The sequence below is a fragment of the Antechinus flavipes genome, chromosome 1 (assembly GCF_016432865.1).
Source record: "Antechinus flavipes isolate AdamAnt ecotype Samford, QLD, Australia chromosome 1, AdamAnt_v2, whole genome shotgun sequence".
Taxonomy (NCBI): Eukaryota; Metazoa; Chordata; class Mammalia; order Dasyuromorphia; family Dasyuridae; genus Antechinus; species Antechinus flavipes.
In genome coordinates, this window is record NC_067398.1 from 678123595 (window position 1) to 678150839 (window position 27245).

A 27245-nucleotide genomic window follows, 5' to 3' on the forward strand; every position below is an offset into this window, starting at 1 on the left:
TCATCTCAGGGACACTTGTGGGGCTCTTCTCAGTTCTTGCAGATTATATGCCATTATCCTTGTCTCTTCATTGCCATCTTTGGGGGAAGTCTTTGCCTTTCTCTCTGTTTCTTTGGGATTGTACATCAGGCCTGCTTCCTTTTTAGAACATGGAGGGGAAGCAAAGTATGGTTTCTCCACTGCCTTTTTAAGACATTGCTAGGAGAGTTCTTGACTATAGATAAATAGTCGTCATTTGTCCATTTGCCCTGGCTAAGCCAACGAAGGGGACTGTAGGAGCTGTTCTGGGCAACTGAGAGGTGAATGAGGACATATGGAAAAGGTCAGGACAGACTCAGGGATAGAGAAGGTCAGTCTCTTTCTGCCTGCAGCAGGGTGGGTCAGCGTCAGACTTGCACTCAGGCTCACAGTCTCCTAGAAGAAGTTGTGTGAGGAAAGTGCTTGCCCTGCAGGATGTTCCATGGCAAGTGTGGGAGGGAGAATGAATGGTGGAGTCTGAAGCTTTGGAGAGGGGAGCATCCGTCTTTCCCACTGAGAGGAACCTTGAATGGAGCCACGAGGGTGACTGTGGGTCATTCGCAGGTAGCCCACTAGAGCCCTGCTCCTGTGCCAACCAATGCCCTCTTTTAGACACAGGGTTATCGAGCAGAAGCCCAGATGCCATAGGTACGGGGCACGCATCCCCTGTCAGCGGAGAGGACCCGGAGCCCACCAGCCTGCCTGTGGTTGCATCCTCCATGGGAATCTCCACCTTTAGGAGCCCAGCAGTGACCGAGCCTGTAGAGACAGCTCCTGGCTCAGCCTCTGCTCAGGCCTCCAGCTTCCCTGTGGGCTCTGCCTCAGAGAGTCCAGCCCTGGACACCACCAAGGCCTCCATGTCCTCTCCAGGGACAGAGGACCCCAAATCCTTGGAGACTTCTGCCAACGGGACGATGGGCACTGGCTTCCGGCCACAGGCTCCTACCCCAGGGAAGCCACATGCGGTTCCAGGCTCCAGCACTCCCCTTCCCTCCGGCTCCCAAGGGACAGTTTCCTCCCTTTCCCCCATGGCCAGCCCCAGTGCAGACACCACAGCAGCAAGGGAGTCTGACAGCATGGAGCCTGCAGACAGTCCCCCAGGGAGCTCCTTCCCTCCGGAGTTCTCGACTTCAGGGCAAACTAGCAGCCACACTCTTTCCCTAGCTCCTTCTCAAGCAGGCTTCCATAGCCAAGTCCCAGAGATGGTCCCCACAGCCATCCCAATGCACACGGGGACTTGGAGCACAGCAGGGAGGCCGGAAAGTGAGATGAGGCCTGGAGCCATTTCATCTCGGCCGCCCTCCACTGGCCTGAGTCAGTCGTCTTCCCCTGAGGCAGGAGGAGCAGCCACGGACACAACATCCATGGCAGGGAGCACAGGGACCTCGTTATTGTCCATCAGTGTCCCTGTATCCACAGCGAGTTCAGGAACTCCCATCCCTACTAGAATGCCCAGCCCTTCCACGGGGAGCCTGGAGACCTGGTCTGAGACAAGGACCTCCCTTTTCTCTCCTGGTGGGGTCCACACAGGCCGCAGCACGGGCTCTGCCAGCACCCTGGGGGAAGGAGGGAGTTCTGCTGTCCCTGGTACTGAAAGGACAAAGCTGACTCCCAGCAGCCAGAGCACAGTCAGAAGGGCCACCCCTCCTGCCTCAGCTTCATCAGTGGAGATCCCAACCCGGGAAGGAGGGGCCGGGGCAGCTGCCTCAGTGACTGCCTCCCTGCCTGTAGGTTCCACTCCCTCAGGCCCTGGGAGTGGAGCCCCAGGTTCTGCCTCCTTGGCCGTTACCTCCCCAGGGGAGGGGAGTAGAGCCCATGAGCTGTCAGCCACAGCCTCAGAGACCACCTCCCTTCATTCCCTGACCATGTCACCAGTGGAAGGTTCCTCCAGGGAGATCCCAGCTACTGTGACAAGAGAGGGCACTGAAGGGACATTGAGTCAAGAGCTCCCTACCAGCCCAGGAGACATCCCAGTCTCCTCTAGGGACACAGCTCCCACAGGGACAAGCCCCCTTCTGCAGGAGGTATCCCTTGGGCCAAGTACAGAAGCTCTGCCTATCACTGACCTGCCAACAATGACTGAGACCACATCCCCATCGGCCCCTGGGCCAGCTGCAGAAGCCAGCTCAGCTTCTCCTCTTGCTCCGGTCACACGGCTCAGCCCTTCTGCCACATCCCCCAAGTCCACAGCAGAGACCTTTGGAGCATCTTGGGCTGGGACCGTTTCTTTGGGCCCCACCAACTTCATGACAGAGACCTCAAGGTCTGGGCTGGCCACCTACAAAGACAGGGTTGTAGCCACCTTCTCCGAGAAAATCAGTGGTGAAACAGCTTCCGTTTCAGCTTCTCCTTTTGTCACAGCAACAGGGTCCCTGGGGTCTACAGAGCAGGAGTCCAGCCCCACGCGATCAGGCCTGTCCACCATTGAGGATTGGAATGGTTCCAGTCTCAGCCCTCCTCTGACCAGCATTTCCATCACCTCAGTTCCTAGCTCACAGTCCCCTTCCTCTGGCTCTTGGAGCAGCCCCCCAATGGCACCAGACACCAGCTTTTCCGATGCCCCAGACAGCACCTCGTCCCCAGGAGCCACCCTTGTCTCTGTCCAGTCCTTAGGGCCTGCTGTGACTACTCCTGGGCCGTCAAACTCAAGCCCAGGCTCCTCGGCTGAGTTCATGCCCTCCTCCACTGCTTGGACCAAGAGCTCTGCACCAGGCATGGTCACATCCTCCAGGTCTCCTGTGACCTTTTCCATCTCAATGGGCTCAGAGAAGAACATGAAAGGGAGAACAGCAGGGCTATTCACACCATATCTAGGAGATACGGTTTCCCTGTGGACAACTGTCTCTTCGCAGTCAGGGACCAGTCTCCCAGTGGATGTCTCTTCCCCTTTGGGTAATATATGGGTTTTAGTCACCCTTGTTTCTAGCTCAGCCCCATCCCCACGTGAGCATAACCTTTGTCTTCCCCTTTGTGGAGGATTCACTTGGACTGGGGAGAGGGCTGGTCAAATCCTTTCTGTTCTATGGTGGGAAGCAGCCATTTGTGCTGGAGACCCCAGGTATGCCTTGTTCTAGGCGTTCCTCCTCTTGAGCGGTTTCTCCCCCTTGAGTGTTCTCCTTCCTGGTGGTCACTTTCGATCTGCCCCTGGTGGTTGAGGACAGTCTTGTGTTCTTTGTGCTGAAGTGCTCCTTGACCTCTGGGAGGAAATTGCATGTTCTCTTTGAGGTCAGCTGGCTTGTGAAGAAGGTAGAATGGATTTGTGGAGTGGGGGACACCTCAGTCAGTATCTGGAAAGGAAGGCGTGATCCTTGTAAGGCACAGCAAAGATCCATTGGAAAGTCAGTAGGCCCTTAGGCTCTTTTTAAGTTGCTTCCCATCTGATAGGTCTCAAAGTCTCTGCTAGGGGACGTGGACCTTCAATGATTGTTGGCCAGGGGATTGACTGATTTGCCCTTTTTACAGGAATGGGTGAGAGCCTAAGATTCAGCACCCAGAGTGCAGATCTACCCTCATCTACAGGTCCCAGATCTCCTGCTAGTGAGCCCATGGTGCCGACCACGCCAGTCACTGTTGCAGGTAAGAATGACTGAGCCCTCTGCTTACACTGGAGGACAATCCTCCTCCTCTATTCAGTTTCTCGCTGTGGGGACATTCTGTATCTCAGGGACATTTGTGGGGCTCTTCTTGGTTCTTGGAGATTGCACGCCATTATTCTTGTGTCTTCCATGCCTTCTTTGGGGGAAGTCTGTGTCTCCTTCTCTATGTCTTTGCGATAAGAAATCAGGCCTGCTTCCTTCTGGACAATGGAGGGGAAGCAGAAGTTTATCCAGAGTCTTGCCCAAGGCGATTTGAGGAGAGGGCTTGGCCATAAATAGAGGGCATTTGCCAGGTTGCCCTGGACAAGACAAAGAGGGGACCTGCCAGAAGTCATATGGGCCATTGAGTGATGGATGAGAATGTGCAGAAAAGGGTCTCAGAAAACCTTAAAGGATAGAGAAGGCTTGTCTCTCTCTGCCTGTAGCAGTGTGGGTCAGCATCAGACTTGGGCTTGGGCTCATAGTCTCCCTGAGGAAGCAGTAAGGACAGTGCTTGCCCAGGAGGAGGATCTATGGTGAGCATGGGAGGGTGAATGAATAGTGGAGTCTGGTGCTTTGGAGAGGGGAGCATCCATCTTTCCCACTGAGAGGAATCGTGAATGGAGCCACGAGGGTGACTGTGGGTCATTCGCAGGTAGCCCACTAGAGCCCTGCTCCTGTGCCAACCAATGCCCTCTTTTAGACACAGGGTTATCGAGCAGAAGCCCAGATGCCGTAGGTACGGGGCACGCATCCCCTGCCAGCGGAGAGGACCCGGAGCCCACCAGCCTGCCTGTGGTTGCATCCTCCATGGGAACCTCCACCTTTAGGAGCCCAGCAGTGACTGAGCCTGTAGAAACAGCTCCTGGCTCAGCCTCTGCTCAGGCCTCCAGCTTCCCTGTGGGCTCTGCCTCAGGGAGCCCAGCCCTGGACACCACCCCAGCCTCCATGTCTTCTCCGGTGACAGAGGACCCCAAATCCTTGGAGACGTCTACCACTGAGACCATGGGCACTGATTCCCTGCCACAGGTTCCTATTTCGGGGAAGCCGCAGGCGGTTCCAGGCTCCAGCACTCCCCTCCCCTCCGGCTCCCAAGGGACAGTTTCCTCCCTTTCCCCCATGGCCAGCCCCAGTGCAGAGACCACAGCAGCAAGGGAGTCTGACAGCACGGAGCCTGCAGACAGTCCCCCAGGGAGCTCCTTCCCTCCGGAGTTCTCGGCTTCAGGGCAAACTAGCAGCCACGCTCTTTCCCCAGCTCCTTCTCACCCAGGCTCCTCTAGCCCAGTCCCAGAGATGGTCCCCACATCCATCCCAATGCACACAGGGACTTCGAGCATGGCAGGGAGGCCAGAAAGTGAGACGGGGCCTGAAGCCAGCTCAGCTGGGCTGCCCTCCACTGGCCTGAGTCAGTCGTCCTCCCCTGAGGCAGGAGGAGTAGCCATGGGCACGGCCTCCATGGCAGGGAGCACAGGCTCCTCATTATTGTCCAGCAGTGTCCCTGTATTCACAGCGGGTTTGGAAAACTCCATCACTCCCAGAATGCCCAGCCCTTCTATGGGGAGCCTGGAGACGACCTGGCCTGAGAAAAGAACCTCCCCTTTCTCTCCTGGTGTGGTCCACATGGGCCACAGCATGGGCTCTGCCAGTACCCAGCTCCTCCCGTCTGCATCCCTGGCCCCTGGAATGCCTGTTGCCACGATTGGGCAGCTATCTTTGGGGACCCCTATGCCTGAGGAGGTGGCCAGTTCTGCGGCTTCTCTTGAAAGCTTCCCGCCCAGTGCAGGCACACAGAGCAGCACCGGCAGAGAGTCCATCCCCTTCTTCCTGCATGAGCCCAGTCCCGCAGGCTCTGAGAGAACAGGCCTTACCGCAGCATCAGGGACCGGCCTCACCTTCAGCCCTCCCATCCTCCAGACTACAACTTCCATAAGCACAAATCCTGGATTAGCAACAAGTTTATCTATTTTAATGAGTGGCCAGCCAATGGCACCAGACATGAGCATTCCAAGCCTTCCCAGCGATACTTTCACTAAGACTTCCAGTCTTGCCTCTAGCCGTTCCCCAGAAGCTGAGACCCCCAGCCAAGCTAATGTGTCTCCAAACCTCAGTCCAGACTCCTCACCTCTGTTCCCCCAACACACCTCCTGGACAAGCTCGTCTTCACTTTGGATTTCTCCTTCCTCAATGTCCCCACTGACAATCACCACCCCTGGGTCAAGGAAGAGCACAGAAGATACTACAGTACCAACAGTCTCCCCATCTTCAGATAACATAAAGACAGTCTGGCCATCCATCTCTCCCTACCCAGAAGCCACACCTGCAGTGAGCTTTATTCCTCAAGGAGGTACAGTCCCTTTTGCAGGCCCTTCTTTTGCTACCTTCACTGTATTCACAAGTAAGCACTGCCTCCTGCCTTTCCTTCTGGATATCTTGTTTGTCCATGTTGCTGTTCAGTTGTCTTTGTGACCTCATTTGGGGTTTTCTTGTTAAAGATACTGGTGTAATTTACTATTTACTTCTCCAGATCAATTTACATATGAGAAACTCAGGCAAACAAGGTTAAATGATTAGGGTCACCCAGCTAGGAAGTGTCTGAGGCTAGATTTGAATCCAGGAAGAGGAACCTTCCTATATTTAGGTGCCTCTTTCTACACCACCTATCTGTCACTGAGAGTCCATAGGAGTGGGTAAGATTATTTCTTGAGATGTAAAACTCTCCTTCCAGAGTCTTGTGGATTCAGGACATTTATGATATTCTTTGGTGATAAACCCAGTTTCCTTTTCTAAACTGCCTAGGAAGACAGTATAGTTGTTCTTGGAACCGAAATCTCCTCCTTCCCTCTCTAGTCCTCCTATCTCATCTCATCTCATTTCCCTCTCCACCCACCCCTCCTTCCTTTTGGCTCAGATTGACTGTCATTATTCTGGGCAAGTGATTTAGATAAAATAAAGATTTTCCTTTAGAAGGTAGTGTTTGTGAAGCCAAAGTAAGGATGGAAAGAAGTAATAGAAACACCCAGAGCATGCTCTACTTCCTCACTTTCTTCCCTCAACAGTTTTTGGTACCTGACATTTCTCATCTGGGCAAGCATTAATCTCTCTTTAAATGTTTGACAACAACTAGCTGACTGACTTCCCTTTTCTATAGCAATTGATGAGAGTCTGGTTTCCAGCATTCATATCATATCTCTTTGCCTGATGGTACCAGTGCCCCATCAAGAGCAAGCCCCTACCAACCCCACCCACTACCAGTGACTCAGGTTAATGGAAATCTCCCTTCTGCATTCTCTATTTGATACAAATCATTTCATCCTGGACCATCTTTTTCTGCTTGTTGTAGTCCGCCATTTCATGATTCTTTGAACTGATTTTCCTAGGTCTTGGGGACTTAACGATATAATTTCTGTCTCTGGGAACGTTTTAATTTTCTCTTTTTCTGTTGCTTTGTTTGATCCATTTCTCTTAATTTATCATGAATTTTATGTTAAAAACACCCACTCTTTTCCTTTGGAGAACTTGACAGAAGCAAAAGCTTGTCTATTATTGCTTGTCAGGATGCAGTACTTGGTTATTTTACATCTGCAGTGAGGTAGCATCCTCAACTCAGGAAGAGAATAATTCAGAGTCTGAGGATCTTGCTCGGATGAGAGCTGAGGGCAGAATGTTGAGTAGGGGTTAGATCAAGCTTCTTGAATGGCCGCCAGGTTTACTACTTCAGGTTTACTGTCTAGGATAGGATATTTTGACTAAGGAAAGTATTCCAGGAGGAGGTGCCTATGCTGGTCATGGAAGGCAAAGGAAAATGGTAAATTTTGGGAGATATATTATGTAAGAACAGGGAGGAGCCATCCTGAGAGGAAATGAGGATACTTATGAGTATCACAAACATCACAACTGATTCCATACATCCAATCAAACCCCTCTCTTAGCCTAAGGACAGTCCAGCAGGATCATAATGGCAGCAGGACCATGGATAGATACATCCTCTGCAAGAAGAGATGTCATAGAGATCAGCAGTATCTCTGTGATAGGGTCCACCATGGGGAATCTCTATTTTTGGCATAGCAGCAGTGGTTGTCTCCATGGAGACAGCTCCTAGCTCAGTTTCCGCTCAGTCTACCAGCCTCCCTATAGCACCTGCTGCAGATACAGTCCAAAGATACTCAGAATAACCATCTCATTTCTTTCAAGAGTCCCAGATGCCCCTGGGGCTTCTACAGGAGTGACTCCAGGTACTGGTATCCTCCCTCTTAACTATAACCTCAAGTGAATTCATAATCATCCCAGGCTCCAGGATACATTTATAAATCAGCCCCCAACGGACAGTCTCCTTCACTGTCCCTGGGGTCACACTAAGTGCAGCCACCACAACAGAGTAGGTTATAGTCAATGCATGGCATCCAGAGAACTCCAGTTGATTCCTTCCATATGGGTGCCTCTACCATAACTTTCCCTCTGTCTTCATCTGGCCCAGTATTCAGTAGCAAAGTCACAGAGATGCATCCCATTTCAAATCTGACATGGACAATATTTGCCACCTCAGAGGATGAGATAGGATCTGAGTTCAGACATGGGCTCTTTTCTATCCTGAATAATTCCCAAAGCACTCTGGGAGTGAGCACAAGTACTGCTACTCTCTTCACAATCATATAAATAGCCATATGACAATAGATCATATTATATCATCCAGCTCCAACCCTGAGGTCATAGACACTCCTCCATCACTCCAGGAAAGCACTCTGGCAGGATGAGAATACTGGAGACTCCTTGGTCTCAGAAAATGATTTCCTTGGTTGCCAGTGTGAGATAGGAGCTGGGGTATTGCACCATTCTCCTATCTCCCCCTGCCTTCCTGGAAATGATTCCTGTTTTGACTGGAGAGCAGAGAATGAATGGTGCCTCTCTTATACTGTGGATACCCTAAATCCTGAAGAGGAAGGGGTATCATGACTTCCACTGAAGGCTTCTTCCCTACTACCAGCACAAAGACCAATCCAGATGTGACCTCCACAATCATCTTCATGATTGAAGCAAATTCAGAAGTCTTAAGAGATCAGCACAGACCCACATGAATACTCCTGTTCTGTGAGACCACAGTTTGCCAGGTCACAAATTTAAGTGGAGGATCTGACACTGGCTTACATATGGACAGTACCTTAACCCATAGCACAGATGTTACAGGGACTAGTCTTGGAGCAGAGATGTCTTCCTCCCACATGGAGCCAACAATAGCAGCTGAAGCCTCCTCTAATAATGTTTCTGTGGCTGGCAATGAAGAAAGTATAATTGTTCCATGGTTCTATACAACAGCTGAAGCTGTATGCTAAGCACTAGTCTTAATTGCTAGTAGACTCTCACTCCAGCAACATCAGCTGTCCTAGGGACTGAGGGTAGAAGTCTGAATTACAGCAGCAAAGTCATCAACAACCTCCTTACCTCCTGTCTGCTCAGTATCCTGAGCTCCCAAGTGTAGGAGGAGAGACCAATGACCATATGTTCTTTCCTAAACTTTCCGCTTCCTCAGTGATTGATACTGTGACTACAGGATTTATCTGCTACACCTTTTAGCTCAATCTTGGTGGAAACCAGAGATACACAGCTGACAAATTTAGGGATCAGCTTAGTTCTCCCCACGACTACGGCATTTATGGAAGCTACAGTCAGAGCTCTCACATCTGCTATGATAGGAGAAGGCACTGGAAGGAGCTTAATTGAACCACCCAGCATCAGTATAGGAAAGATTCCAGCATCCTCTAGGGACAGAGTATTTATAGGGACAAGCTCTGCATCCCTGTAGTCACCCTTGACCACAGATAAAGAGGTCAGTATTAAATCAGTTTTAGCTTCAGTTCCTGGGATGCCATGTTTCCCCACACAAACCTCCCAACAATATCTGATACAGACTCCATCAAATTCAGCTTCTGGAGCAATAGGTCTCTCAGTTACCAATCTCTTTAACACTGACATTTCCATCAACTCTTCAAACAATTGTGGAGGCCAAGTCACCATTTTTCTGACCCTTCATATGTTAGGACCATCTCTGGCACAGAGACTACTAAGCCATCTCCCCATATTCTATTTTCTTTCTGGGAGCCTCCTGACTGATGGCACAACTTTTGATTCAGTCTCAAGCTCAGATATGGTTCTTTCTATTCCCTCCTCTAAAGACCACCTCAGTGGAAGCACACACTAGCTGCTTCTGCCACTGTCTGTTTGGCTTGTCATCTTCAGGGGATAGAATCTATGGCGGCAGAGGGTGGGGGTTCAGGAACAAGTATAGCCATAGGCATAGCATCAGGGACCACCCTCACTGTGACTTTGATCACTTCCCTTATTAAAGCTACAACTCCTATCGGCATAGATACTCCATTAGGAATAAATTCAGGTACTCCTAACAACCAGCCTACTAGTGGCAGCAGAAACCAGCATTCCTACCCTCACTGAATTTGTCCTTGAGTGAATTTGCCCCTTCCTTTGAGTCTTCCACAGAAGCAGATACCCCCATACCATAGAATGTGCCCATAAACGAAGACACCTTTCCTTTCTCTACCAAATCTATATCCTAGACAATGGATTCCTTGAAATTCTTCCTCTGAGTCTCCAGTAATGTTTAGTGCTACTACTTAATCAGAAGGGAGCACAGAAGGATTCAAATACCCTATCTTTATCTGGCAACTAGACACTCTAGACATCAACCTCTACACTCCAGATGCCATCTTGGGAGGCATCGAAAATGGGACAGTGCAAGTTTCTTCCCCATGTGTTGTTCCTTACATCTCTGTTGTATTCACAAGTACGAATCAGTTCCTGTCTGCCCTTCTGGGGATCTCACTAGGCCACAGGAAGTAGGGAACTGTTCTGCCCTGAAATGACGAACTATGTCTATGAAACAGGCTGGAATCTACTGTCTTAACAGATCCTTTTAGAGATTTGTGTTTGGGCCTCCAAAGGCCCTAAACTTGGGACTGTACCAGATAGACTTTGGTGGTCAGTTACTCCAATCCTACACATAACGATCACCTTGATATCCTTGGTGAAATTAAAACCCTTTTTTTCCACTTAACCAACATAGTTACTGAATAAGTGCTAAATGCTTATTTTGTAAGGCAGATATTTGGAAGGGATATTCCCCAGAGTTAGAGTAAGTTGTGTGGCAAACTTGAATGTGCTTTGTCACTAAAAATTCTTTGTAAATGTCAGTTATAAGATGAGGAAGGGAAGGAATAAGCATATAGTACCTCTTTTTTGTCATGCTAAGTGATTTTTTTTTTACAAATATTATTTTATTTTCACAACCACTCTGTGAGGTAATTGATGTTATTATCCCCATCTTTCAGTGTAGGAAACTGAGGTAAATAGAATTTAAGTGACTTGTATAAAGTCACCCAGCTAGTATCTAAGGCTGAATTTGAACTTTATCTTGATTCTAGTCAGAACTGCAGGTAAAAAATATAAACCTCCATTTTCCCTTTCTCAGATGGATGGGTATTCAGTCCACCTGGGACTTCTCTAGGGCAAAATCCATTTCTTTTTTTTTTTAATAGCTTTTTATTTACAAATATATGCATAGGCAATTTTTTAGCATTGACAGTTGCAAATTCTTTTGTTTCAACTTTTCCCCTCCTTCCCCCCACCCCTTCCCACAGATGTCAGGTTGATCAATACACGTTAAATATGTTAAAGTATAAGTTAAATACAATATATGTATACATGTCCAAACATGTATTAAAAGAGTCAGACTTTGAAATAGTGTACAATTAGCCTGTGAAGGAAATCAAAAATGCAGGCAGACAAAAATAGAGGGATTAGGAAATCAAAATCCATTTCTTAAAGATTTACAAGACTACGTCTCTGATTAGGCTATGATTTCTAGCAGTTTTATTTTCATTTCTTGGGCTGTTACATTTTATCCATAGTTGCTTTTCAGCCCTATTATATCTTGATATAATGTAACCTCCCTGAAAGTAGACACTGTAATTTTTATCATTGTATCTCCTGTGCCTTGTATAGTTTCTGCTACATACTAAATGCTTCCTGGATAAATGCTATTGAATATCTACTTTTTCCCCCTATGAAGATGGACTGTCTACTGATTAGCCATGGGTTCTAGGGTTTAGGAGCTTCTCAGGGACTCTTTAAGATTTTGACAGCTTGCTTTGTAAGCACACATTTAGAATTAGGTGTCCCCCCTCCCTGTGTGTTCATTCAAGTGAATTTGAATGTGTTGCCCAGCTGACACCAAAAGAGCTTTGTAGGGGTGGGATGAGGTAGAAGCAATTCATCTGGAGAATGGCAAGGGCTAGTCCCCATTTCTAAATCTGGCAAGGAGAGACAACAGTTGATAGAGCAGAGAAAGGAGACAAGAAAAATGATAGAAAAAGAGTGGCATGATGCCCAAAGCCATTTTGGAATGAAGGAAGGAACAAGGTATACCCCTATCTTGTTGCTCTCCATTGCTTCTGACATGCCTGAGTCCCGGCTTCTTCCTTCATCCTTTTCTTTAGATACTGATGCTAGTGTGGCACCTGTCAGCCATATCCCAGACCAGAAGACATCTGAAGGCCCATGGGCATCGACACGTGATTCACAGGCACCCATATCTACTGTCAGTCCCACGGGTAAGTAGAAGTCTTTATGCTCCTCCTCCTGAGCATTCAGACTTTCTCAATCTCCAATCCTGATTTTTGGAGACAACTAACAGATACAAGGCATTCCCAAAGTTTTAGTGCACTAGGAGGTTAAATTAGGTTAACTGAACCACCCAAACACCAGTCTGGGGAAGATTCCAGCCTCTTCCAAAGGCAGAGCATTCACAGGGATGAGTCCTTTATTCCAAAAGCCACTTTGATCAGGGATACAGAAACTAATGCTACATCAGGTTTGACTTCAGTTACCAGAAACACTAAGAGGTTAACTGAACCATCCAGCACTAAGACTTTTTGGGATGTCCTATATATGTGTTTAAAACTTCCAAGATGTTGTAAAGTGTTTTACATATACTGTTTTATTTAATCCTCACAAGAACCCTGTGAAAGGTAGATGTTATTATTAACTCCATTTTGCAGATAAGGAAATCGTGACTGAGCATGTAGGTGCCTTGTCCAGGGTTGCACAGATAGTAATAGTCTCTTTATTCTCTCTTCTCTCAAGATTTTCAGAACATTGATTTCTCTTGGTTCTTCTCCTACCTCTCTGATAGTTCCTCGATCTCCTTCACTGGATCATCCCCTCTAATCATAGGAAGGTTCTAAAATAAAAAAATCAATTATCTTTGACAGTCACTTTTTTCTTCTGTGAAGATGGACCTTGTCTATTGATCAGCCATGGGCTCTAGGCTTTGGGATTTTAAGATTTTTGGCAGTTTGCTCTGTAAGTGGACATTTGGAATTAGGTACCCCCCCTCTCCCTGTGTGATCATTTAAGTGAATTTAAATATGTTACCCAGCTGACATCCAAGTTAGAAATGGAGAGTTCTCAGAGGGGGATGATCATACCCTGTAATCATAGGTGTCCCTCAGGGCTCTGTCTTGGACTCTCTTCTCTTTTTCCCCTACACTACTTGACTTGGTGATCTCAGAAGCTCCTGTGGATTGAATTACCATTTCTATGGTGATGATTCTCAAATCCCTCATTTTGTGGATGAGGAAACTGAGGAATAGAGGAGTAATCGGTTTGCCCAATGTCACACTGTAGTAAGTATCCCAAGTCAAGAAATTGAACCCAGATCTAGGTCCTTCTATTTCAAGAGATATTTTTATTTCACCATTGTTACCTCATTGGTGAATTCTCTCACCTGGCCTTTTCTTCTTGGATCTCTTTATTTTGGACTATTTTGGGACCCTGACTTCAAAACTCTCTGTTAAGTCAATTAATGCACAGGAGGGTGTTCTAATGGTCCTTGCTGCTCTCCTTCTTGTTGGTGAAGACTGATGATCTTTAGGCAAGTATGGAATTGTCCAAATTTGAGCTACAATATTGAAAGGTGGACCTTTCCTAGAGTCAGGGTAGTAATAATAAATAACAGAAATTAGTCCATAGAGGTACAATGTATTTGTTTTCATGTACACCATGAGTCAGACATACTGATCCTCTGGCCCCTCCCCTCATTCCCTTCTGCAGGCAAAGAGCCTGATGTGATACCCATCACACAAATCCCAGACCAAGGAGCAACAGAAGGCCTTGCAGCACTGACAAGTAGTCCTCCAGCACTCATAGACACCCTTAGTACTACAGGTAAGTAGAAATCCTCCTTTCTATTTTCTCTACTGAATGATTGTTACTTCTACTCTTTGGAGTTAATAGAATGAATCACCTCCAGAGACTGAAATGAAGAGACCTTTGAGAGAAGAGTTTGGCATCGAGGTCCGTGTGGCAGTAATTGCTTTCTTGATTTCTTTCCCTGAGCATATTAGGTATGCTTCTCTTGTCTTTGGGAAAAATATTTTGGGTATGAACAAGATAGGCATCGTTCTGCAGTTCAACTAGAGGAGGCCAGTTGTGCCTGAACATTTATTACATTCCCTGTTCTCACCCTCTATTAGAATTCATTTGGAATAAAGCAAGAATATTGATAACAACAGACAATATCCTTTCAGAATATTATTATGTTTGGTAAACTTCTAATGAAAACTGGAGGCTGGTAGCTACATGTCAAAGATAATGATTTTTTTGATTTGGGGATCTTTCCTTACTAAGACTTTAGTTAAGCAAGCTAATTTGTGGAATTTTGGATGAAGTCTGTAACAGGTCAGTTCCCTGTTCCATGTTTCTGGATTAGATATCAAGGGGATTTCAACTAAAAAATGATAGTTTATGTCTCTCAGTAAATGCTTTCCCCTCTCATTCAATTCATTCATTTGTTCTTCATGCATGTATGCATTCATTCTTTAACCTTTTATGAGATCAGGAGATTCTAAGGATTTAAAATATCAGTCTTGGGATAGAGCATGACCCCTCTGTGGGATTGTGAATCCTTTAATTGATCAATGTCATCTCCCCAGCGCAGCAACAGTCATGGTCCTTTGGTTAATAATCTTACTCACAGGGAAGAGGTTCCCATGTGAACCATTGAAGGAGAAAGTTAAGTGATGAGGATGGTTTCTCAAGGAGGAATTAGTTTATTAAATAGAAATGAGGATGAATAACCTTCCCTGTTTCCTTACCTATATCCTTGCACATGTCCCAACCAACTGCTCAATCACAACATTCCCCAGCAAAAGCATCCAGTCAGGAGACTCATGTTCCATATCCTGAGACTCTCTGAGGCTCACCATCATTTCTGTGATCAGCTCTATTAGAGCTTCTTTTTCAAATACTTCAACAGAGGTAGTTGCCATGGAAACACTTCCTCCTACTCAGCCCATGAGCAACTATGTACCTATTGGTACAAGTAACCAACGAATTGAGACACCTACAGAATCTAACTTTTCTTCAATAGGAACCACTGCTTCAATAGGAATCACTGTGCCCAAGACATTCGAAGGAGTGAACATGGGTACGAGCAGCCTCTTGCTCCCTTTGACTTCAGTTGATCCCACAGCTACCTCTGACTCAAGTATTGTATTAAAGACCAACCAGCCTGGGACACTTTCCTCTCCTCTCCCAGTGATCACATCTAGAGCTACCATGGCTACCATGGAGAGCACGAGTACGGAACCAATATCAAGGTCAATTCCATCAGATGTTCTCCAGACAACTATCTCAGTTTCAGGGGTGGGCATCAGCTCCCCTGCTTTCCTGTCCTCCTCTCCTTCACCAACGAGTATGAAAGAAATGGGGGAAAGTTTTGCGCCAACTCCAATGCAAGCTGAGATTGCAACCCCAGAGAAGTCAGACACCCAGACGCGAACAGAATCTGGTTCAGCTGCTTGGCCCACTCCTGCCGTAAACATCATCCCAAGTGCTGCTACAGGAGGCACAAGTGCATCCTTGGCATCTACAGAAGGGAAAAGTGGGCTCATAACATTATCTGTTTCCTTTGTGGAGAGTACATATAAACCCCAGGCAATACCCAAAGAGCAAACACATTCCATGGAACCCTCAACTCTTTCATGGCCAGAGATAACATCTACTGTTGCCCCCCATGATGTAAGACAGGAAGACAACCACTCCACAACTAACTCATTTCTTGGGACAGGTGCCCCAACAAGCCAAACTGCACCTCTTGCTACTGAACCCACTAAGACCTCACATCCTGAGGGAGTGACCAGTTCAATTGAACCAGTGACTGCACACACAGCTTTTCCTCCTAGTGCCAGTCCAGAAGAGATCCGAGATTTGACCACTCATGATAACAGGCATCTGGGTAGTAGTTTGGTCTCCAAAACCACCCCTGTGCTTGAGATGAGTATGGCGGGTAGTGCTAAAGGATCAGCTGCTAGCACAACTTTTCCTGCTGAGACCTCAGCTGACCTCCAGGAAAGTCCTACTAAAGAGTCTAGCACAGGGCCAGAAGGCTTTGCCACTCTCCTTCTTCCCACAGGGCCCAGACTTGGAACTGAAACAGCCTTGACCCCTGTATCAACAATGGCAGTTGAAGATACTTTTACCAGTAGTAACTCTGTGACTCCTACAGAAGAAAGAACAATCAGCACCTCATCTTCTACCACATCTGAAAGTACATCTCTTATCATGACTAGGATGGGTAGCACCTCTACTTGGTCAAAAATCCTCAGTTCATCACCCACCACGGCTTCATCCAGGATTATCCACATACCTGAGGACATCAGCTCAGCTTCTCCTAGTGCAGACAGTACAAGTCCCATCCAAAGCAACAAGGTCATAGACATTGTTCCTCATTTTGTTGGGACCACTCATAGCCTTGAGCACCCAAAGACATTGGCAGAGAGCAGCACTAGTGGTCTATCAACCACTTTCTTATCACTTAAATCACCCATATCCTCAGCTACATCTATTGGAAGACCAGAACTATTGAGCATTTCTACTGGCTCAACTACAAGGGAAATGATGACTCAGGGTATCCCACCTGAAGACTTAGAGGTGACCTCAGATTCTCCCTTGACCACTTTGAACATGGCGGCCATGGCTAGCACTGTCACAGCCATGGAGATGGAAGGAATGTCTTCAGTTCCTCTATGGCCCACCATAGATATTCAAGTGAGCTCAGTCCAACCTCCTAGTAGCAGCACTAAAGATCTCCCTCAACAAAGCACACTCATTTTCCAGTCCCCCACCACAGCTAAATCCATGGATCTCATCCCCACAGGAACAGATATTACCACATCATCACCACAGACTGACTCTTCTTCAACTTCTGTGGCCTTATCTGGGATTACTTCCAAGATTACTACTGAGGACATGAGTTTAACTGCTCCTGGGACAGAAAGTCTCATCAAAAGCAGTGAGGTTATAAATAGAACTCCTCTTTCTATGATCACTGACAGTCCTGAACTTCCAAGCACAGAGGCAGAGAACAGTACAGGAGCCCCACTGACCACTGTGTCACTTCAACCTCTCATGTCCTCACTAGCTGTTACAGGTCCTCTGAGCATCTCTGCTGATAGAACTTCCCCAGAGACTATGGCTCATAGTGTTCCACAGACAGACACAGAGATAAGCTCCGATCTTTCCTTGACCACCTTGCTTATGGTGACAACAGTCAACACTTTCACAACTGTAGTTATGGGAGAGATGTTATCTCCAGTAAATAAGATTCACTCAACCCTATCTCCTGGTGTCAGCAGCTCCATGGCTGTCCCTGAACAAAGCACAGCTATTCCACAGCATTCTGCTACAACTGAAGCTGTAATGCTCACCTCCACTAGATCAGATGCCGCTACTATTTGGCCACAGACTATCCCTCCTTCAACTCCAGTAGGCTTATCTATGGTTACCCACGTGGCTGAGGATGTGGGTTCATCTACCCTTATCACTGAAAAAACAAATCTCGCCTTTAGCAGCAAGGTCACAGACATGATCCCTCTCTTTCCTGTAACTACACTCACTTCTGAACTCCCAAGTATAGTGACAGAGAACAGCACAGATGTCCCACTGATGACCACTCCTTCTAAAACTCCTGTTTTATTAGATATTACCTCTGAAAGAACAAGCCAATTGAGCACCCTTGCTGATTCAGCTTCCTGGGGGCCTACAACTCATTCAGAAATGAGCTCAAATCTCCCTCTGGCCACAGCCAGCACTGACACAGACATGGTGATAAGAGAAATATCAGACATTCCAGGGCCTAGCCCAGAAACTGAAGTGCACACCACCCTTCCTCCTGGCACTATTTCAGAAAAGATCTCAAGCTCTGAGCCCATGTTTCCCAGGGAGATAAGTCCTGCCACCCAGCAGGTTGTTGTGACCACAATGATCCCTTCTTATTTTGGACAAGAATCAAGTCTGATTTCTATTACTCAGGCTGAGCCATCTGAAACTCAAAGAGCAATAGTTACCCAAGTTCCACTGGAAAGTTACACAAAATCTCCCTTGTCTCCTACTGAAGCTGAGACCACTAGAATAGGGGCCATAACAACTCCTACTCTGGCATCTGAACTGGGGAACATCCAGTCTTCCACGGGTACCATCTCAGGCTCAGAGGTCAACATGACCTATTCTACTTTGTCATCTTCCTTGGAAAGTCCTAGAACACAAACTACTAGTCCTGAGAGAGTAGCAAGTTTTTCTCTGGCACTATCCACTTTGCCAACTGAGAAATCATTGGCAGCAGGTACTTATTCACCAATCTCTATTTCCACAATGCTTTCTGAAATCACTGCACCAAAGACCAGTGCTCAAAGATCTGAAAATCAGAGCACAGCTCCCCTGGAAGCTGGCACAGCTCCAGCAGTGGGGACCAGTCCTGCTGTGACCTTGATCCCTTCACAGTCAAAGGTCATGACTTCTATCAGCATGGAAATGGAAACCATGTCAAGTTCAGCTGCCTCATCACCAATAAAAACAAGCTCTCCAAGTCTAAATGACATCACATTAGATGATAATTCCCTGAAGCCCTCCGCAAAAACAGTGACTGCCAGCCTTGCCCATGATTCTCCAAGTCAAAGCCTAAATGTCTCTCCTACTGTTACCATTTCTGCAGCCTTGATAAGTTCCAGTCCGCCTGGGACTGCTCCCTCTAGGGAAGGATCAGAGAAAGCCACTTTTATTGCAGAATCAGTGGAAACAACTCTAGCTGTCACTCTGTCTCCAGCAAGAATACAGGAAGCCTGGACATCATCACCTCCTTCCCCAGCATCAACAGCCCCAGAGGGTAACAGTGCTATGGCAGGAATAGCCTCTATTTCTGCTCTCGTACCTGCCAGCTCCACTCTGTTCACAAGTAAGCAGACTCCTAATTAAGAGGATGTTGATGAGGCCTTGAAGGAGACAGATGGGTGGAATCTATAGTAGAATGAGAATCACATTTGGGCAAAGACATTAATATCATAGCCAATTAATTTCTCTTTGGATGTCTGTTTTGGGCTACTTTGGTGCCGGAACTTCAAGGTTGTATCTGTTAGATCAGCATAATTGTTCTAGTCTATCTCATCTCCCAGTGAGAAGATTGTCTAGGGTCTCAGATCCCAAAGATTTTCTGATTTCTTGTTGCTAAAATTAAGATATTTCCAGTTATTTTAAGATATAATGGGACTGTTTGGTACTGAAATAATGCTTTGGAGGAGAAACTTTCATTAGCCAGTAAGAAGGAAGAAAAAATAGAAGGCATGTAGTTTGGGGTTTCCACTCAGTAAGGACAATGTATTTCTTTTGAGTGTCCAGTAATCTGACGTGACTGATCCCTGGGCAACCTTCCCTTATACTTTCCTGCAGGTGGTTTGGGGCCTGACACCCATATTCCTGATCATGAAGTTCCAGGAGGCACTGCAACCATGACAAATGGACCCCTGATACCTGTGTCCCTTGTCAGTGCCCCAGGTCAGTGGGTGGCTCCTCTATCTTTCCTCTGTTGGGGGTTCCACTTTTCTGGGGTCTCATTTCCTGATCTTTGTCAATGACTCATTGGTTCATCTTTGTAACTTCAGAAGAATGGGCTTCTGGCTTAGGTTTTGAGCTATCAAGGATCAGAATCAGGAAATTTTATATTTGGAAGAGATGTGAGTAATTATTTGGTCTACTCAAAACTGCAGGAGAACCCCCATACCAGCCTAGCCAACAAGTATCTCAAGTATATCTTTTTCTCGAAGACATCACCTGAAGGAGAATCCACTACGTCTCTCACTTTGGGGCAGCTCTCACTGTTAGAAAGTTATTTCCTGACATCAAACATAAATTTACCTCTGCATTTTGAATCCATTGCTTTTGTTTTGGCCTCAGGAGATTACCCAAGAAAGTGAAATACACCATCCGAACAAGAATCATCCAAATACTTGAAGACAGTCAGTATATACCCCCTTTGAGCCATCACTTCTCTGAGTTAAAGTTTCCTCAGTTCCTTCAACAGATGCTTATATGGATATGGCTTTGATATGCTTCACCATCTTGCTTGTCCTCTGGAATCATATATCTAGAAATTGAAGGGACTTTAGTCGACTAGTGCAGATGTCCTAAAATAGAGTAAATGGAGACCCAGAGTGGACCTTTGCCCAAAATCTCATAAGGAACAAGCATTAAAGATATAGATTAAATCACATTCCTTTGAAATCCTCCATAACATTTCCTCTCCCATTTCTTTCTTTCTTTCTTTTTTTTTTTTTTTTTTGATGAAGCATGTGGTATAACAATTTTGGAAAAGATTTGGTTAGGACTAAGATAGGTATCCATCAATTGAACCTAGGTTAATTTTCTATCCTAATTAATGCCCCTGCCCTAGATATCAGTAGAACTGCAGTTAAGCATTAGTTCGTTCTTATCTCTATTCCATAAGCTTTCCTGGAATTTACATGACCTAAAAATGAATCTTGATATGGTTCATTCAGAGGGGTGTTTCATAAACTAATATGGCCATCCTAATATGGTTATAGCATAGCAATATGTAGCAATCTGTGGTAGAATCCTTAGACTAAAAAGGAGGCTTAATCAAGAATTGAGCTCAACTAAAGAATATGGGGAAAATGAGGTGTGGGGGATTGGGATCTATCTTCATACAGAAAGAGCCTGAGAGGCAGTGAGAATCTTTCTAAATGACTCCAAACTTCCCCCTGTCAACCCTTACACACATCCTTCAACCAATTGCTCTGGTCACAGGATTCTCTACCAGGAGTACAGTGACATTGAAGAATGTGAGTGGGTCTGACCTGGAAAAAGAATCGACAAATGTCACCAGCACTCCTATGATTGGATCTACTGTGAGAGATTCCATTTCAGACACTACAACAGAAATAGTTGTCATGGAGACAACTCCAGGTATAATATCCAGGTTCTCACTATGGCCACTGTAACAGGTGGCATTAGACCTGAGACACATAGGTCAACCACATAATTCCCTTATAGAAACCTCAGTTTCCTGAAGGGATCTCACACTAACTTATAGTGTGAGTTACTATGGGCATTGGAAACCCTGCAGTTTCCATGACTCTATTGGATTCCACAGCCACCGCAGGTAATTGTGTTCCCTTCAAAATCAGTCCAGCTTGGACAATTTCTTCCATTTTCCCTGCAGACACATCTATAGCAGAAACAGCCCCTAAAGAGTTCCAACACACCTTTATCTCATGGCCTGCTCCAGTTGATTCTTCCCATACCACTGTCTGAGTTATAGGAATTGAAATCAGCTAAATTTTATCTTTAATCTCAACTTTCTATAGCCATCAGTGTCACAGAGATTGAGTCAAGCCCAGATTTGCCTATGAGGCTAATCATCCCAGAGAAACACTATGCCATAAAAATCTAAAGAGAAGAGAGTATTCATGAAAATGGGGTAACAGTATTAAAAGCTTCAGAAATATTGAGAAAAGATCATTTGGTTTTGAAATTAAGAGATTGTTAATAACATTGAGAGGATGAAGAGATTGTTAATAACATTGAGAGGATGATTTCATTTTAATGATGAAGTACCTCTTGTACACAAAGTATCTCAAAGACTTTGAACAGAAAAAGAAAGAGCGATAAGGAATAATAGCTATCAGGGACAAATGGGTAAAGTGATGATTTTTGTTTCTTTGTTTTTGTAGATGGAGTAGTAGAGAAATAGTCAGTAGACAAGCAGAGATTGTAGTGTGAGACAATGGGACAATAGAGGAACATTCTGCTGTGTAAAGGATGAAGTAAAGAAAGCACATATTTTGGAGTTTGCAGTCAGAACATATGGAGATAATATATTGTCTTTTCTACTCTCTTGACTGTGATATGTATACTTACTTGATCCTACAGGTAGTGAGGTTGCTATAGTGCCTGTCACACATATCCCAGATCATGAAGCACCAGGAGAAAAGGAAGTACTGACCACCAGTGGCCCTCTGGTACCTGAATCTACTGTAGGCCCTGTGGGTAAGTAAATACCTCTTTTCTTTCTCTTGTGCTGGTATTCACCCTTCCTGGGTCTTTCCCCCAGTTTTGAGACAAGATATGGACTCATCTTCAGTCTAAGAGCAAGACACTGATAGGGGAATTTATAATTAGAGTGCAAGATTTGGCAGCTTCATCTGCTATATTATTTTCTTCACTGAAGTATGTTGTGATAAAAAAATGAAGAACTACTAGGGATTTGGTATTTTTCAATATTCACTTGCATGCACACATTATTACTTCCCTGATAAAAGTCATCCATAGGAAGGCAAGAGTCTTTTTCATTCTTGTCTATGCATTCCCAGCATCTAAAGCCCCAAAATGAATGGCACATAAGAGTAGTTGATGCTTTTGATTTTTGATGAGAACATGTATCCACCAGGCAGGCAGACTGTCTGAGCCTGGATCCCTAGACTTGTGCCAAGAAGTCAGGGAGATCTGCCTAAGGCACTGATCTCTTATTATTTAGTAATTCTCATGGTGGGGTGGTCTCATAGACCCAGGCAGAATCCTTTTTGTTATTGAAAATTCTTGTCGAGGAGAAAGCTGAACATTGGAAAGTAATGTGAGAAGTTGGGATTTCATTGTTTTTCCCAAGAAGGAAGTAGTCTTTAACAGGCAATTTCCAAATGACCCCAAACTTTCCCCATCAACTCTTAGGCACATTTCAACCAAATGCTCTGGTCATAGGATTCTCTACCAGGAGCATAGTAACATTGAAGAATATGAGTAGGTCTGACTTGGAAAGAGAATCAGCACAGTTCACCAACACTCCCATGACTGGTTCTACTATGAGAGATTCCATTTCAGATGCTGAAACAGAAACATTCACCGTGGAGACTATGCCAGCTACAACAACTGCTCAGCCCTCCCTTCTTCTCACTATGGCCACTGTAAAAGGTGACCACAGCCCTGCGACACACAGGACAACCATGCACTCTCCCACAGAAGCTTCAACTCCGTCTGAGACATCTCTTGGAGTGACCATGGGGGTGGGAAGCCCCACAGTTTCCATGACTCCGGCAGAACTGACAGCCAGCACAGTCTCTGATGGTCCCTTAAAGGTCAACCCAACTGAGAAGATTTCTTCTACATCCCTTTTGGACACACTTGTATCAGAAAGATCTCCTAGAGAGAGTCACAGTACCACTCTGACTCCATGGCCCACTGCAGTTGACTCCATCCATATCACTGCCTCACCCCCAGGAATGGAAATCAGCTCCATGTTGCCTCTATCTTCAATTCCTGCAGCTGCCAGTGATAAAGAAACCACGCCAAGCCTAGATTTGCCCATGAAGCATACTCCCTCAGAGCAACAGGATGTTCAGACTGTAACGGAGCAAGGGTCAGCTGCCCTGTCCTCCACTGTTTCCAGCATCATTCCAACATCTGTTGGAGGGGACACAAGCATTTTCTTGGTGTCTACAGAAGGTCCAAGAGAGGATAAAACAGTTTCTAGCACTTTGCCAGACACTCCTGGAATCACTCAGACAGAGCAGATTCATTCTACAAGCCGAGGAGGGCCTGACAGAAGCTTCACCTCTTCTCTGGCCCCTCTAAGTGAAGGAGGCAGCTATGCTAGGACTGTCCCCTCGCCCTCTGTAGAAGGCATGACAAGCCCGGCTGAACCTATCTTGGAGTTCACAGAGCCCACACTTCCAGAGGAGGGCACTCCCTCTGTTGCACCAGTGACTGAATTCAGCACCACGGACAGTGGAAAGTTACAGAGTAGTTTGGACTCCACCAGCACCCCAGTGTGGGAGACTAGTAGACCAGGCAGCACTGAAGCTTCAGATACCAGCACACTCAGCCCAGGGAAGTTTCATCCTGCTGAGAGTACAGCTAACCTCATGCCAAGTCCTATGGGAGGGTCCAGCCCAGAACCAGCTGTCTACACCACTCTATCCCATACTTCAGATATTACTACAGAGACCAAGCTTAGAGGAGAGACAGACTTGTCCTCGATATTAACCACACCAGCATCTGCTGTCTCCATCATCACTATCTCGGAGGCTCTGCCTGGAATAAGAACAGGGGTTCCCTGGTCCTTGACCTCAGCTGAAAACACAGATATCACCACAGATATCACCATGATTGGTAAAGATACTATGTCTACTTTGCCACAGACCTTTTCTCCTCCATCTCCAGACATCTTATCTGAGGTTACTTACAAGGCTGAGGACATGAGCTCCAATGTTCCCAGGACTGAAAGCATAAAGGTCACAGACATGACCTCTCTTTATCCTAAAGATACTACCAACCAACAATTTTTGGGGACAGTGGAGGAGAGTAGCACAAGTGTTTCACTGATCACTTCTTCACTTGGACCTCCTGTGTCCTCAGCCTCTATTATGGGAGAAGTAACAAATATGTCAGGTACCACTACTGACTCAATGCAAGTGACTACCACACATGGAATCCCAAATAGAGACTCAGAGAGGACCTCAAGTCTCCCATTGGCCACAGAGGACACAGACAATACTTCTACAGCCAAGATGCCTGGCAACATCTCTGTGCTCCCTACAGAGCACAGCACAGAAGATCAAATGAGTTCAGCCCTGCTTCCTACCACCAGTCCCAGTTCCATGGCTCTCTCTGTTCCAAGAACAGTTTCCCCCTCATCTACCACAGCTGAAACCAGGACTCTCACCATCACTGGAACAGATAGCATCTCTTCTTCAACTCCTATAACCTCATCTGGAGTTACTCCCTTCACTGAGAACATGAGCTCAACTGCCTCCAGGACTGATGCCACAAGTCTCATCTTTAGCACTAAAATCACAGACATTGTCCCTTTCTCCCCTATGGTCACTTTCAGACCTGAACTCCCAAGTATGGTACCAGAGAAAAGTACAAATTCCCCACTGACCACAATTTCTATTAAAGTTCCAGTGTTCTCAGATACTAATCCTGTAGGCTCATTGGTCACCTCTGTTGGCTCAACTCCCTTGGAGACTACTCATGGTGTTCCACATGCAGACTTAGAGAAAACCTCTGAGCTTCTTCTGACTTCCTTAACCACAGAGACTACAGAAAGTACTATTACAAGCAGAGCAACAGAAGGCATCACCTCAGCTTCTCCAGAGTTCAACACAGGAGCTGAAATGAGCTCAGCCATTCCTTCTACCACAAGTCCAGCAGAGATTACAAAAATTTCTGAGGCCATGACATCCAGAGATATAAGCCCTTCTTCCATGTCACCAGGGGTGCCTACAGTGACTCCTGTCCATATTGGATCAGATTCAAGTCTGGCTTCCGTGACCCAGGATAAGCTATCCAAAACTCAAAGTCAATCAATCCTTACCAAAGTCCCACAGGAGAGTGACACAGAATTCCCTTGGTCTTCTACTGCAACTGAGGCCACTAAATCAGTGACCATAACAGATTCCACTCCAATCTCAGAGTTTCAGGAGAGCCAGGCTTCCAAGCATGGCACTATCCCAGGAACAGAGGCCAGTAGGAACTATCCCACTTTATCTCCTTCAGAAAGCCCCATGACACATGATACTAGTCCTGAGAGGGCAACAAGCACTGATCAAGCACTGTCCACTTTGCCAGCTGAGAAATTACCTGAAACAGGTACCAGCTCGGCTACTTTTGTTTCCAAAATGCTTTCTGATGTCACTTCTTCAGAACCATGGACAAGTACTGAAGGGTTTGAAAGTCAAAGCATGTCTATCCTGGAGATGGAAACTGTCCTAGCAATTAGTACAGACCCTGCTATGACTTTTATCTCCCCACTGTCAAAGACCACAACTCCTGTCAGCATGGATATGGAAACTAATTTACCTTCTTGGGCAGCCAGCCCCTCCTCAAAAGTAGAAACAACTTCCAGTCTGGTTGATATCACTGTGGAAGAAACCTCCCAAGGAAGAGGAACTCATAGTCCCATCCATGAATCTCCAAGTTCAAGTCCGGGCCCTTCTTCTGCCTTAACTACTCCTGAGACTTGGACAATAACAGGTGCCCTTGAAAATACTTCCCCGTTGGAGGACTCAGAGTCAGCTGGCCTTACTACAGAGTCTATGAGGAGCTCAGGGGAGACACCAACTCTAGATGTCAGTCTGCCTCCATCCAGAACACAGGAAATCTTGATAGCATCTCCAAGCCCAACCTCCATGGCCACAGAAATCAGCAGTTCCAGAGCAGAGACGGCCTCTGTTTCTGCTCAAGTACCTTCCACTTCCACCCTGTTCACAAGTAAGCATATTTTAAGTAAGCCTCCCTTGGATGGGTTTGGGGTGTGGTCCTAGAGGAAATAGATGGTGTCTGTCCAGGGAGGGAAGGTCTAATGTCTTTCTAAAAAACAGGAAGGAATCTTCTTTCCTTGTCCTTTCCCTCTTTAGCCACTTTAGGGCCTTCTCCTTAGTGCCATATCTATTGAATCAATGTGGTCACCTATTTCTATGGGAGGGCAGTTTCACAGTTTCTGTGCTAAAGTGATTCTCCTTTTCTCATTGGTGGGATCCTGATTTCTAAGTCTAACTTTTATGGATTATCCACTAGTGAGTTAGTGCTTTGGAAGGAAAAAAGTTTTTTGTCATATGGGAAGAAGTCTGAGAAAGCACGTAAATTTTGGGACTTTACAATCGGTGGCAATAATGTACTTCTCTTTTTGTGCCCGCTAATAATGACATGACTGAGCTCTGGGCTCTCCTTTCCCCTCATCTCTCCCTGCAGGTGGTGATGCTGGTGTTGTGCCGGTCACACATGCCTCAGGCCATGGAGTACCAGGAAGCATAGCAGCACTGACCAGAGGTCCTCTGATACCTAGGTCTACTCTTATTCCCACAGGCAAGTAGACACCTTCTTTCTGTCTCCCCTTTTGGAAGGTCACATCTTTATGACCTTGTATCTCAGTTTTACAGATAACATATGAGATTATTTAAGAGATGATTCATCTTCAAAGTTTGAGAACAAGAGTTCAGGATGGGGGTCTTAAATCATGACCATATCTTCTAGCTGTTCCCCCCTAAACCTTAATTCCTGGAATGTTGTGAGAGTAGCCTCTGAAAGTATAGCTAGTTGGGAACCATATTTACTTACTCAAGCTTGAGAAACACAGGAGGAACCACATCCTCTCCACAGAAACTTCTTCAGTTCATCTGAGACATCTGGAGCCATCATAGGCATTGCAAACCTCCAACTCTTCCTGATGCCAGAAAAGGTTACAATTTGTTTTGTTAGAGTAGTCATTTCCACAAGGACAGGGACCAAATGATTCCTCTT

The 27245-nt window shown here is 46.1% G+C and overlaps 1 protein-coding gene across 1 annotated transcript in view; it reads left to right on the forward strand.

Moving 5' to 3' along the window:
• The window catches only part of LOC127548419 (mucin-17-like), a 79506-nt gene extending 52688 nt beyond the window's left edge, over nucleotides 1–26818 (forward strand). Inside the window, exons 15-21 of the mRNA XM_051975833.1 lie at nucleotides 631–2910; nucleotides 3481–3594; nucleotides 12098–12211; nucleotides 13713–13826; nucleotides 21882–21998; nucleotides 22827–26216; nucleotides 26697–26818. Coding sequence (XP_051831793.1) covers nucleotides 631–2910; nucleotides 3481–3594; nucleotides 12098–12211; nucleotides 13713–13826; nucleotides 21882–21998; nucleotides 22827–26216; nucleotides 26697–26818 — 6251 coding nt within the window. The remainder of the gene's footprint in view (nucleotides 1–630; nucleotides 2911–3480; nucleotides 3595–12097; nucleotides 12212–13712; nucleotides 13827–21881; nucleotides 21999–22826; nucleotides 26217–26696) is intronic.
• Nucleotides 26819–27245: the final 427 nt, after the last annotated feature.